Source organism: Schistocerca cancellata, chromosome 7 (genome assembly GCF_023864275.1).
Source record: "Schistocerca cancellata isolate TAMUIC-IGC-003103 chromosome 7, iqSchCanc2.1, whole genome shotgun sequence".
Classification (NCBI taxonomy): Eukaryota; Metazoa; Arthropoda; class Insecta; order Orthoptera; family Acrididae; genus Schistocerca; species Schistocerca cancellata.
In genome coordinates this window covers 604,949,049-604,962,080 of record NC_064632.1, presented here as the reverse complement: position 1 = coordinate 604,962,080, position 13,032 = coordinate 604,949,049, and the positions used below count along the sequence as shown (strand labels likewise).

Genomic DNA, 13,032 nt, shown 5'->3' with positions numbered 1-13,032 from the left:
CTCAACAAGAAAAAGAAGCTACTGCATCTGGTTAGGGAAAGCTCTTTCGCTTTTCTCTAAGACAAATTTTGGCTTCGTTCCCTGAACCCTCTTAGTTAATCTTAACCTGTCATTTTGTTGGCGTCTGAAAATGTATGCTTTTTTTTATTGGATTCTTTTTCTTGCCCCTTATTAAATATTGTTTTGACCACCTTTTACCTTTCTTTCTTTCCCACTTTGCAGTCATCTTTGTAGCCAGGAATGCGGCACTCCAAAGAATTCTGCTGCATGGTGCTGATTCTACCCTCTCGGTAAGATTTAATTGAATGTTGCGTGTCATCCTCGGTCCACAAAGTAACAGTTTTTCTTTTAGATTTTCGCATCTGCCATTAAAAACAAAACAAAATAATACAAGACCAAAAATATGTATTATCTGCAATGAATCGAAATAAAAGTATTGACGCGATTCGCTGAAAATGCAGAATATGTTTTCCCTACATTGGTAGTCCTGTGCAAGCCTATTTACGCGCCGGTAACACCATAACCTCTTCTCCAGTACATAAACTTGTTGTGTCACGAATACTTAACAAATTACTAAACGAATTATCAGGAATACAGAAATTTGAATTTAAAGCTATTTTACAAAGTAGAATATTTTCAGAACTTAACACAAACAGCACATTTTTTTTACACAGTGGCGATTACACCTGACAATGTTTTCCACTTTCCAACTCAGAGTTCGAACAGTCACCGCTATGTAGCAGCATTTCCTATACCACTTCGTGACGACCGGGCGGATATTTGTAAAACTGACTCGATTTTTGCCCTCCCGATCCGATTCGGCCAACCATACCCTAAAATGAACATGTTAAATTACACACAAATAAAGCCACAAATACATGAAATGTATTGGCAGTTGCAAATACGAATAACCGCCAGCTGTGTAAGGGAATGACGACAGTTAAAATTTGTGTCAGACCGGGACATCCAATGACATCACGCATCGACCTCCAGTTAAAAGTGTCTTTCCCTGTACGGGAAATACATGCTGTGTGTACGAGTACAGGTTGCCCGCCAGATGTGAGGCGCCTTGTCATGGTTCGCACGCCCCCCCCCCCCCCCCTCCCCCCTTTCCCCGTCGGAGGTCCGAGTCCTCCCTCGGGCATGGGTGCGTGTGTTGTCCTTAGTGTAAGAAGTTAGATTAAGCTTAGAGACCGATGACCTCAGTAGTTTGGTCCTATAAGACCTTACCACAAAAAAAAAAAAAAAAAAAGGTACAGGTTGTGAGGCAGAAAGGACGACATGCGGAAGCCTGCGTCTGGCCGTGAGCCGTGCACGGACGGCCAAGGCGAGTTGAGGCGGCTGCGACTGGTCGTGTAAAGTGGGAAACTTTGGTTCGAGTCTCGGTGCAGCACATATTTTCACTGTCATCACATGCACCTCCGAAGGAGCACTGCTTCGCTCTTCCTAACAACCGCAGGCTACCATCGTTCTTCCTAACAACACGGGCACCGCAGTATTGTACGGAACGCCACATTTCTTACAAAATGATACCAAACATATCATCCTAACTTAAAAACGAAGCAATATTATAAAATATAATGTTATTTCATGTACGTCTTGCTTAACGTGTTGTGATGGTCATTTTGTTATCTTGTGTACAGGATCTTTTTGAACATTTGCAGAAAAGTCTACAATTATCTGAAAACTCTTACACTGTTGACTTGTATCACATTAATGGTCACTGCCGAACCCCCCCCCCCCCCTTTTCTTCCTCTCTCTCTCTCTCTCTCTCTCTCTTCCTCACACACACACACACACACACACACACACACACACACACACACTATTTTGGTTGATCCATCTGAAAAACGCTGAATCAGCATCTCGCCACAAAAAAAAAAAAAAAAAAAAAAAAAAAAAAAAAAAAAAAAAAAAAAAAAAATTAAAAAAAAATCAGATGCTGAGCGTAAGAAATTGGAGAGAGGTTAGAATTAGCCGTCACAGATCCAAGACAGGTCACAATAAAATTTATTAAACTATGAGAGCTTACTGCAGAATAACTCTAGCTTGTTATCAAGTAACGTTTATTTTCCCTGTGGTCTATTCTGTGGTACTTTGTAGTGTGAATTATTTCATATGTATCGTATAACTGACTTTTAAAACACTCGGATTTTAGCTTTCTCTTTAATCTCTTTGGACAATTTATTGTTCAGGTTTTTCACTTTTTGAAAATGCTGTTTTGTGTTTTTTGCTTCTGTGCTCTCGGTACATGGTGCTTGCCCTTTGATCACGAGTGCTGCTGTTTATCAGCGCAATCGATGTTCTTCCTGATGTGCATGAGATACACTCACATGGTGCAGTTGGCATCCCCAGCTACCAAAACAGATGTTTACAGAGAACTCGGTTACAATTGCAGTTACTGTCATAATGACCCTTTTTGTAGTGTGAAGACTGTGCCCATGTTTATATGTTTTGTGTATGAGGCCCCAAAAATGATTCCGTAGCTAAATATCGAGAACACACAGAAATGGTATGCGACTATAAAGCATTGCGTGTTGTACAGTTACGTCAGGGCTCAGTTAACGTAGCGTCTTTGCCAGTCTATTTGTGTATCCGTTCCACTTCAGCTGGCAGTCGATATTAATTCTTAAAAAATTGTGTTTGCTATACAAAATATGAAACTTTCATCTGCACATAAGTTGTACCACATTATTTTTCACCTTAACGATAAATTGATTTTGCTTGTTCTCTTTATGTCCAGTGTAAGTTTATTACATGATGGCCAATTACCGAATCCTTTTTTAGAGTTTCACATGTCTTTTCTTCGAGGAGCTCTGGTGTGTTATGTGTGATTATAAAGTTGCTGTCATCAGCAATAACAATTTCCCCCCTTGTCTAACATTGCTTGGAAAGTTGGAAAGTCTTTGATTTACATCAAAAAGCGTGTTGGTCCTAAGATGCTATACAGGGGAACTCCTGTGTTAATATACTTGGGATCTTATAGATGATTCATTAATAATTTTGCTTTATTTGAAGCCCGTATTACTTCTACACCTTGATTTCCACGTAAGACCTTTTATTTTAGTATAAGTCGCATGTATACGGCGTGTGGGTTTTTCATTAACTCAGCGAAGTGATATCGGCATGGTAGCGATGCCATGTGAATATAGTCTGAAACGTAACATTTTATCAAATAGCTTTAGTTCTGGCTTTTAAGTCACCCACTGTATGCAATTATGTTCTCTCTCTCTCTCTCTCTCTCTCTCTCTCTATCTCTCTCTCTCTCTCTCACACACACACACACACACACACACACACACACACACACACACACACACACATCCTTCCAGCAAATGTATTATTCCTTAATGCTTATGGACCTGTCATTTCAACGTAGCCCTTTTTTAGTCACGTAACTTTTCCTGAGTTAAGCGGTTTACAGATCTAATTTTCGGCAAAGTTCTTTTGAAAAACATTTTCTCTTCTTATACATACTGTTAATCGTCTACGTCTCAATTCCGTATCAGGATACAATCCAGTCAAATCCTTTCGGTAACGGAACTGACACTTAAGTTATATTTCATGTTGACCCTTTCTCTTTTTCTCTTGTTAATATTAGTGTGCACCGAATGTATTCTCTATGTCTGGCGACGTCAGTTGTTTTGCCGCTTGAATGTAGCAGATGAGTTTTGCTGTTTGGTGTCTCATTCCCTTTGCACCACTTGACTTAATTTGATTAGACTCCGTTCACTTCGTTCTAATTGTAAGCACCATTTCAGCTTATATAGCCTCTTTACAGCAAATTAGCATTCTGTTGAACTGCTCTTCCAAGACCTCTCTCCTCTCTGACAAAATTACAATGACATTGCCAAACGACAAAGCTTTTATTTATTCTCCCCGAACATTAATTCCCTTTCCAAATTTCAGGTTTATTTCTTTCACTGCTCGTTCAGTGTACAGATTGCACAGCATGGTATGTAGGCTACAAGCTAGTATCAATTCCTTCTCAGTTACTGCCTTACTTCCATCTACTGTACGGTTTCTGCACGGGATGTAGATAACCTCGCGCTCCATATGTTTTATTCCTGCTACCTAAGAATTACGTTGTCAAAATATTTCTTTAACTCCACAAATTCTGTAAGTGCAGGTTTATGTTCCTTCAGTCTCGCCTGTTTTAGGCTCAGTATTGCGGTCAGCTTCTACAGTCCTTTCGATTGTTCTGTAAATAATTCATCTCATTAGTCTGCAACTGTGACTTATTAGAATGATGGTCCAGTCACATTCACACCTGTCAGGACCGGCCTTCTTTGGAACTGGAATTATTACATTTTTGCTAATGTCTGCGGCATATCCCTGTGTCATATACTCTGCAGAGTGAAACAGATTGGTCGTAGTTGGCTCTCTCTCGTGTTTCTACTTTCTTTTAAACTCTTGTGATAGTGTCGTATCACGCCTCTCATGTGCACACAAATCCTGTTTCCTTTCCATCGTATTATATTCAATTTTATCTTCTTTGTATTGCAGTTCTGTACATTCCTTGTACCGTTCATCCTCCCTTTCCCTGTTTAGTACTGCTAGCTGTTGGTATTCGTGCATGTGCTTCTCTTTCAGGAAAGCTTTCATTAATTTTCCTTTAGGGGTATCTAACTTTTCTATAGTCACAGTAGGTTCAGTATACATCTATATATCTGTATGCGTATTCCGCAAGCTACTGTACAGTGTAGAAGCAATATTTGGCATCTCCTGTAGTATTTGCCTATGGATCAAGTGAGAATGAGTGTCATTATGCACGAATTACGTTTCTGTGAGTTCACTCCATAGCACTGCCCGAGACCGACGTCCCTTGCACTGAACTGAGTGGGCTGTAGTGTCCTGTTACAACGATAGCAGCAGTACGTGTGTGTTGTGCGTGTTGCAGGCATCTTCACGGTGATGTGCTACAACGTGCTGTGCGACAAGTACGCGACGCGCCAGATGTACGGCTACTGCCCCAGCTGGGCGCTCGAGTGGGAGTACCGCAAGAAGGGCATCCTGGACGAGATCCGCCACTACTCTGCCGACATCATCAGCCTGCAGGTAGGCTACTGCCTCTGTTCCGAATGTGTAAGGGACTGGGTAGTCCGTTCACTGCTCTGTGGGGCAAGTGCGTAGTCTGGACCGCCAGATGCAGGTACTCAGGGCTCGAGGACACTCTCGTCAGGCGTACCTGGGGGCCGTGCGTGCATTCCCCGGCACGTGCTAGTCCGGTCATTCTAGAAAGTTCGTTTTGCCCCCGCCCCCGTCGCTGCATGTTAATTGTAAGGTCTACTGAGCTATGGAGATGAAAAAATGGCCTTCTACAGTAAAACAGGACTCGATGCCCACCGTACTTACGGCAGATTGGGCGTGTCGAGTTTTATTTTTCATCCAGTCTTTCGGTTTGTAATCTGACACTGACTCCGAGGTGTGTCTCGCCTGGAGAGTTGCGTGTGTTAACACACCAATTTCAGGACTCGGGGAGGCTCATCTACCCTCAGTCAGATCCGTGCGGCAGTTAAACGATGAGGAGTGGTGTGCTAGCCACCATCGTTGGGGTTTGTAGGCAGCTTCCTGCACCTGACTTCATGAATACTGGGATGTTACAGTACCCACACTATGCACAGACACCTGAGGCACGGCATACATACATTCCATCCAGTGAAGGGAGGGTCAAGATCCAACCAATCTTTATCACCACTGACATTTCCGACTTGAAGACACAGCACGGAGTCCAGGAAAAATGAGACTGTGGTCGATTGTGATCTGAACGCTGGTCCTATAGCTCTGATAAGTTAGGCTCGGGAAACCTACACCGGATTAAAATCACCGACTCTGGTTATTCGGACACTGTTAGGCTGTGGGCCTGAAACGTATAAGCAAAATTTCCTTATTTTCAAGTGTTGTAACAATTTGCTTGAAGGTGCTTAGGTGCTTGAGCCCATTACCAGTACCTCATAAGGTAATTCATCAGTAGCTTTTTGTATATGCAGTTCCATAGCAGCTGTTCAATTCACAGTACCAGTATATTCAAAAGATATTGTTCTAACAAATGTACCTGTTTAGAAACTTATTCCATTTCTTGACCTGTGACCTCACTTATTTTGGAAGTGGAAGAATAGTCACTTAGCCCCTTTCTCATGAGTTACATTGGAATGAATTTATGAAATAATTTCTACTGTGTCAATTCATTTTTACTAACATTTAGTGTCATGAGACATTTCGACAACATTGAGTTACATGTACATTAATCTGAAGTTTGATGAGGTTTATTTGCTAGGTCTGCCAGTCAGGTTATGTAATGAAACATTACCCCGTACACAAAGATACTTATTTTAGTGTGTACCTTAAGTGAGTTGCACAATTAAATCATTAGTACTGTTATTTACATTGTTGCTGGAAATTTATTTATCTGGCACACAGAGCACTGTAACAAATGCATTTTTACTTAACACTATCACATTCAGATGTTTACATCATTCCAGAAACTCTTAATTGTTAATATACAACCTCTGACAATAAAATTAAGTGAATAGTCCTGTAACATTAATGTGGATGAACTATGAACTACAGTTTCCTTACTGTCCTTCGAAATAGTCACCTCCCATAACTATGCTCCACTGAGCTCTGCGTTACGTGTCCTGTAAACTTTGCACAAAGTCTTCCTTTGGGATGGTGTTCAAAAGCCGCATCACATTTCGTTGGACGTCAGGAATATTATCAAATATCTTTCCTTTCAAAGCGAGTTTGAGTAATGGGAATAGGAAGAGATCTAGAGGATTGTGATCCGGCGAGTATGGTGGATGATCAAGTTGCACCACCCCTTTATGGCCAGGAACTGTTTGAAGATATTGGCTGTGTGTGGGTGAGCGTTGTTGTGAACAAACATCCAGGAACCTTGTTGTATATACTTGGTTCACATCCTGCATAGACGTTTCATGAAACGGGTCAAAATTTCAACGTACCGTGCAGCGTTCAGTGTTGTTCCCACAGGTAGAAATTCCTTGTGGTTAATGGCTTGACTATCATAAAAGGTGATGAGCATCGTTTAGATGTGTGATTTTTTGGCTCTGACCTTCTTCTGATGAGGTTATGTCGAAGAACGCCATTCCGTGCTTTGCTGTTTCATTTTGGGGTTGTAACGGAGACACCAGGTTTAATCATCAGTGACAATACGGTTCAAGAAATTTGGTGTCGCATCCACCATTTCGACTAAATCCTGTGAAGCGTTGAAATGTGCATGCTTCTAATTGTCAGTCAAGTGATGTGGCACAAGACGACAACACGTTTTCCTTTTCCTTAACTCCTGGGTAAGGATTTGTCGTATGGATTCACAGTTCATCTGCTATCATGCACACAGTTAATCGATGGTTGTTTGTGATTAATGTCTTCACTTTCTCAATGTTTTCATCACTGACGGCGGTCACTGGTTATCCACTATGGTGATTGTCAGAAACACTTTCCCGGCCTCCTCAAAAACGGGCGAACCACTTGTACACACACTTCATGGACAGTGCTTGAGCCCCGTAAACATGCATCAGCATTGCATGTGTTTCTGTTGGTGTCCTGCCAAGCTTAAAACAAAACTTTAAATTGATCCTTTGCTCGTTCATTGTCTGTTCTCAGTTCAGAACCAACACACTCAACAAGCACTTCATCCAGCAGGTCTAACATGGAACACACATTATGGTCAACTGAACTACGGTGGGGGCAGGTTGTCAACACTGGCCACTACGCACGTGCAGCGTTGTGAGTGACCAGTGTTACCCAGTTGACCGTCCTGACTTCATTAACCAAACTATAAGTCAGAGGCTGTAGAATAATTTCAAGTGCTAAGATGTACAAACAATTGAGATGAAAATTTTCTGTAAAGGTGTAGCTGCGGCTGCACTCTCGTATCAATAGGTCTGTTATGATGAATGAAAGTGAGCAAGTAAGCTATTGTGTGTTCAATAACTCTTACGTGTTTCCCCATTTGGGTAAGCAAAGCCACCACCAACTGCCACAATGCACAACAACGTGACAACGCAGCATTGCTGCCAAGCAGTGTATGTACAGCAGCATTCATCTGTCCACAAGTACGTATATGTTATATGACGTGTGTGTTTTGCAATAAATTTAATAATCTTTTAACATGGTTCAGTTGACTGATGTCAAAAAAGATGTTCCATCCTCCATATTTTGTTTTTAAATTTTTTTTTTATTTAAAGTAGTCTATGTTCTTCCTTGGGGTTCAGGCTATCTCCGTACCAAATTTCATTGAAATCGATCAGTAGTTTTGCTATGAAATCATTGCAGACAAATCTACTTTCACATTTAATTGAGTCAGTGGTTTCCATGTGCTGTGTCATGAATTTGTTCCTTTTATGTAATACATGAAGATAATTGAGGATGCAATAGATAGAATGAGTATCCAGTGTCCCTTATGCAGGTGGCTGTTACTGATTTAGTGTAGTTGTTTGTGTGTTTGGAATTTCTGTGTTTATTACATCTGTGTTGGAGATCTCCCAGTTTCTGCTACATATAGGGCTTTTCAAGTACTGCATACCATTTTGTGACTGCCTGATTGTGTATGTTTATATGCCTGTGTGTTCAGTTGTGTCACAGTGTATGTAGCACTTAATATGGAGTGAAAGCGATGCCAGTGTTGTGTGGTCCGAAAATTGTTGCTGTCCTGCAAGAGTGTTTGCCTGTGAATGTAGACAGTGGATTTCTTTTTTATTTTCTGTGTAGCTGTTGCTTTATTATTATTATTATTATTATTATTATCATCATCACTACCATTATTCTTTTCTGTGTGATGGCAATAAGTGTGTCATGGTTGCCATTTTTGCAACTATTTATTTTATCGTGCTGAGTTTTCGTGCTTCACATATTTATCTGCTGGTATGTTAGTGACTCTGTTAACTAGTGCTCTGTAGGCAACATATTTTGTGTGTTGTAGGGTGGCAAGGTGAGCTGTACACACACACACACACACACACACACACACACACACACACACAATTACCAAAAGTAAATTATGACTCTACGATGCCCCCCCCCCCCCCCCCTCAAGAAAAAAAAAGAAAAAGAGTACATTACATAATCTAAAAGAGATGGAAACAAGGATATTAAAACTTTCATGACAGCACGATAATTACACGCTCATTTTCACCTTTACACAATATTATGCTTTTGCTATCACACTTGATTGCGCAGGCCATCCGACATCTCCCCCAAAGAGACGAAGTGTCCCGGAAACATTTCTCCTACCGCACCAGATTGTGATATGGCACACCACACTGTCACTTTAGGAGAATGTTGCAGTCTTTCATGAATAATTTGGGGGTTATTTTCAGCCCAGTAGCGAAATTTTTTCTTATTCACACACCCACTAAGATGAAAAGGTGCCCAACCACTACTGAAGAAATCTGCATTCGGAGGGATCTGAGCAAGCATTTGCTCACACAGATTTTGACTGTTAGTGTAGTCTACTGGGCGTAATTCTTGAGTAATCATTATTTTGAAAGGATGAAACTTCAAATCGTATTGCAGAATCCTTCTCAGACTGCGGTCTGAAATCCCCAATGCAACAGCATGTCGTTGAGCAGATAGTTGCGACAATTGTTGAACTGCTGTTCTCACCCGCTCCACATTTTCTGGCATTCTGAAGGACCTGCATTGGCCATGTGTATCTATTCTTAGTGTGCTACCAGTTTCCCCCATCTGCCGAATCCAGGACCGAATTGTGTTTGCATTAGGAATGGCATTGTTGCGTGGAATGTTGAACTGTTGCTGAAAAGCTCATTGTGTTGCGATCACAGATCTGTAGTTTTCATAATAAGCGCGAAAGGCAAAACCACGATGTGCATCGGTCCAGAAATGGGGTCAACAACTGAACAAAGGCAGACCACATGCAACTGCCTACCCCCACCACAGCCCCAGCGGTAATCGATAGAACCAGTCAGTTCTGCCGCACCCTGTACTATTTGCTTTCACGTGCTACCTCTGTTTCACTTGTCAGAAAAATACAATATGCAGTATTGGATATGTTATACATATTACTTGGCTTTTTGAGACCTGTTGTTAAAAAGTGTTTCTGCAACTTCATTGCTGACGTAATTTGGATCCCTACATCTTTCTCTAAAATTATATTACTGCTATCTTCCTGAACAGACCCTTTGCTATACCCATTTACGTGTGACTGTACAGGCTTGGAAATGTTTTTAGAAGTTGAAATTTGTTTCTGGTAAAATCTGGAGTTAGTTTCTCTTCTAACTGTACTATAGACTCTCTCCTTCTTGTTATATGTGCCAGTGTTAGTCGTAGTTGTGTTTATCCAACAATTTTCAATGCTAGTTTTAGATCCTCCCTCAGTTTTATAATATCTAAGGTGATCCATTTCTTAGTAACTCCCATATTTAGACTTCTGGATACAATGGGACAAGCAATATTTATGTAATAACTTAGTATTGAGCAAAAATATTCCCATCTTTCCTCGACACAATCTATGGAGTGTGTTTCCTTCCCATCTTCTATCTTTAGTAATGTTTGTAATTTATGCAAATTTTCTGGTTTTAGCTATCTAGATGCTAGCAGAATTTTTTCACAGTTAACGTTTATTCCTGATCTTTCAAGAATTTGCCTAGTCTGATATAGTAGTGTTTATTACTTAACTGTTTACGTGCTCTGAGGAATATTAGTAATCACATTTATTGATAATTGCACCTACTATGTTTGAACCTATTGCTTGACCTTTATATGGTTTGTAAATTTTATTATTAAATGTGAAATAGTTGTTTACAGTACTAGTTCAAGCAGGTCCCTGAATTCAACAGTTTATGACAATGGGACCTTTTTATGTTTTAGAAAATTTGACCTAATGACTTTGAATGATACTGGGATGGGTATGTTGTGTTTAGGTTTGTAATGTCACACAATATTAATTGGATGTAATGGCAGTCTTGATGTCTTTAATGTCCCCACTTAGCTGCTGACTATTTTTTACTGATTTGTTTCATCTGTTTTTACTCATATATGTCTTGGCTATTATTTGCTTCCTGGGTCCACAGTGGATCTAGTGATGCAATCTCCTTTGTGTATTTTTGGTGGTGATTTTGTCTTTGATGCCTGAGAAATCATAATATTGCAAAATTTTATCTTACAGTAAGTTAGCAAGCAATGTTTGTTCTTCAGCTGTGATTTGAGCTTTGTCTGAAATACCTTTATGGGATCTTTTTGTATTTCAGTAATGTTCTCAGCGAATAAATCCAATGTTTTCCTTATGAATTCTTCTTCCTCCATTTTATGCAATGTTCCCTTCGTCTGCCTGGGGTAAGTATATCTTCGAGTGTTCTCCTGTCATCTTGGTGGGCATTGTAACCTGATTCTTGTCTGTTTACCTCAGTAGTTATGGCTGTCAGTGCCTTCTGAGCCATAACTGTCATTTTGTTATTTCTCAGCTTAACATTTTTTGTTGCAGCAATTTCATCTTTCTTAAGGGAATGTGATGGTGAGAATGGACAAAAAATGTTGAGCCGGTTCATTTTCTTTATATAGTATCATTGCAAGCTTTCACACTGTGTCGGAATGTACTCAGCAGCACAGAAGCAAGTAAACTACAGAATTCCTGTGCACTGAGCAAAAGAGTTGAAAGCCATTTTCTTGGCTGTTCATCGTGACAAATATTGCAGCTCACAACTGAACATGCACAGAACTATGGATTTTCATGGTATCAACTGGGTGAAGTAGTTGTAGATGTATTTCAAAAAGTGTGACTGTTGATTTTGACTGTGGTGGTCGAACTCGGTCACAGCTCCAGTTAGCCAGAGCTTATGTAAGGAACTCGGAATGTGTCCTCCTGGCTGACTGCCCTTCTGTGGCTGTGCTGGTGAACAGTAGGCATTATGCACACATGGCACGAACTCACTTGTGACAGTTTATGTTCTGACAAAACTTGTATCTCACATGTTGAAAGCCTTCCAGTTAGTGAGGGTCATTATTCTGAGGTCCCGTTACCCACCATTTGTATATCCGGGCCAGATGTCTTCTGCCTGTGAACAAATAATTCCAATCTGTCTGTGACAGTGTTCTTCATATGAGATGAAGTAAAGTATGTCCAGGAGAAATCTTCTCTACAGTGGAAAGTGTGTGACACGGCAAGACAAACACCGAGCGAGTTGGCTGAGGCAGTGGTAAGTGGTAATAAGGCGTGGGATACACACTCACGAGGACAGCAGTTCGAGTTCCCGTATGGCCATCTCCATTTAGGCTTTCCACGATTTCCCTAAATTTCAGAGCGAATACAGGAATGATTCCTTCAAAAGGACACCGTTGATTACCTCGCCTGTCATTCCCCAATTTGAATCTCGTCCTCCATCTTTAATGGCATCGTCAATCCAAATCGCAATCTCGGTTGCCTGCTGTTTCTAGGTAGACAAAAGATGAAATTTCCGTATGTTATGTATATGTGTGTCATTGATTCCTGCGTACTTACCTGCAGGAAGTGGAGACGAACCAGTTCTACAGCTTCTTCCTGCCACAACTCAAGATGGATGGCTACGACGGCATCTTCTCACCCAAATCGCGTGCCAAGACCATGACGGAGAACGAACGCAAGTTCGTCGACGGCTGCGCCATCTTCTACCGCACTGCCAAGTGAGTACCTACCGTGTGCTACCTTGCTAGCTGCAGCTATTACCTAGCAAACAGTTGGGCAGGGTGGCAGCTGGAGTGGCGAAGTGCTCGTTGCCTCGCAGCCCAGTCCCGTGACAGTGAGATAGAGCCTACAGACATTTTGCCCGGCACGGCTCAGCTCGGTACAGGAGTTATCTCAGTTTGAATGGCGGAAACGTGTTAGAAACGACTGTAAAATACAGAAATATGCTTATTGTACAACCCATTATGTAAATGATCGTCAAGTAATTTAGCTGTAACACACTGCACTGTCCTGCAGTTGATGTTTGATGGTCAGCAAATGTAAAGATTAGAGCAGTGTCAGATGCTGAAGAAATGATACCTCGTACCAGATGATGTCACTATTCATGTATGTCT

At 41.0% G+C, this 13,032-nt stretch overlaps 1 protein-coding gene across 1 annotated transcript in view; it reads left to right on the top strand.

Moving 5' to 3' along the window:
* Nucleotides 1–13,032, top strand: part of LOC126091951 (CCR4-NOT transcription complex subunit 6-like) — a 178,433-nt gene that overhangs the window by 81,021 nt on the left and 84,380 nt on the right. The window contains exons 3-4 of the mRNA XM_049907289.1: nucleotides 4,901–5,058; nucleotides 12,482–12,636. Coding sequence (XP_049763246.1) covers nucleotides 4,915–5,058; nucleotides 12,482–12,636 — 299 coding nt within the window. The 5' untranslated portion in view covers nucleotides 4,901–4,914. The remainder of the gene's footprint in view (nucleotides 1–4,900; nucleotides 5,059–12,481; nucleotides 12,637–13,032) is intronic.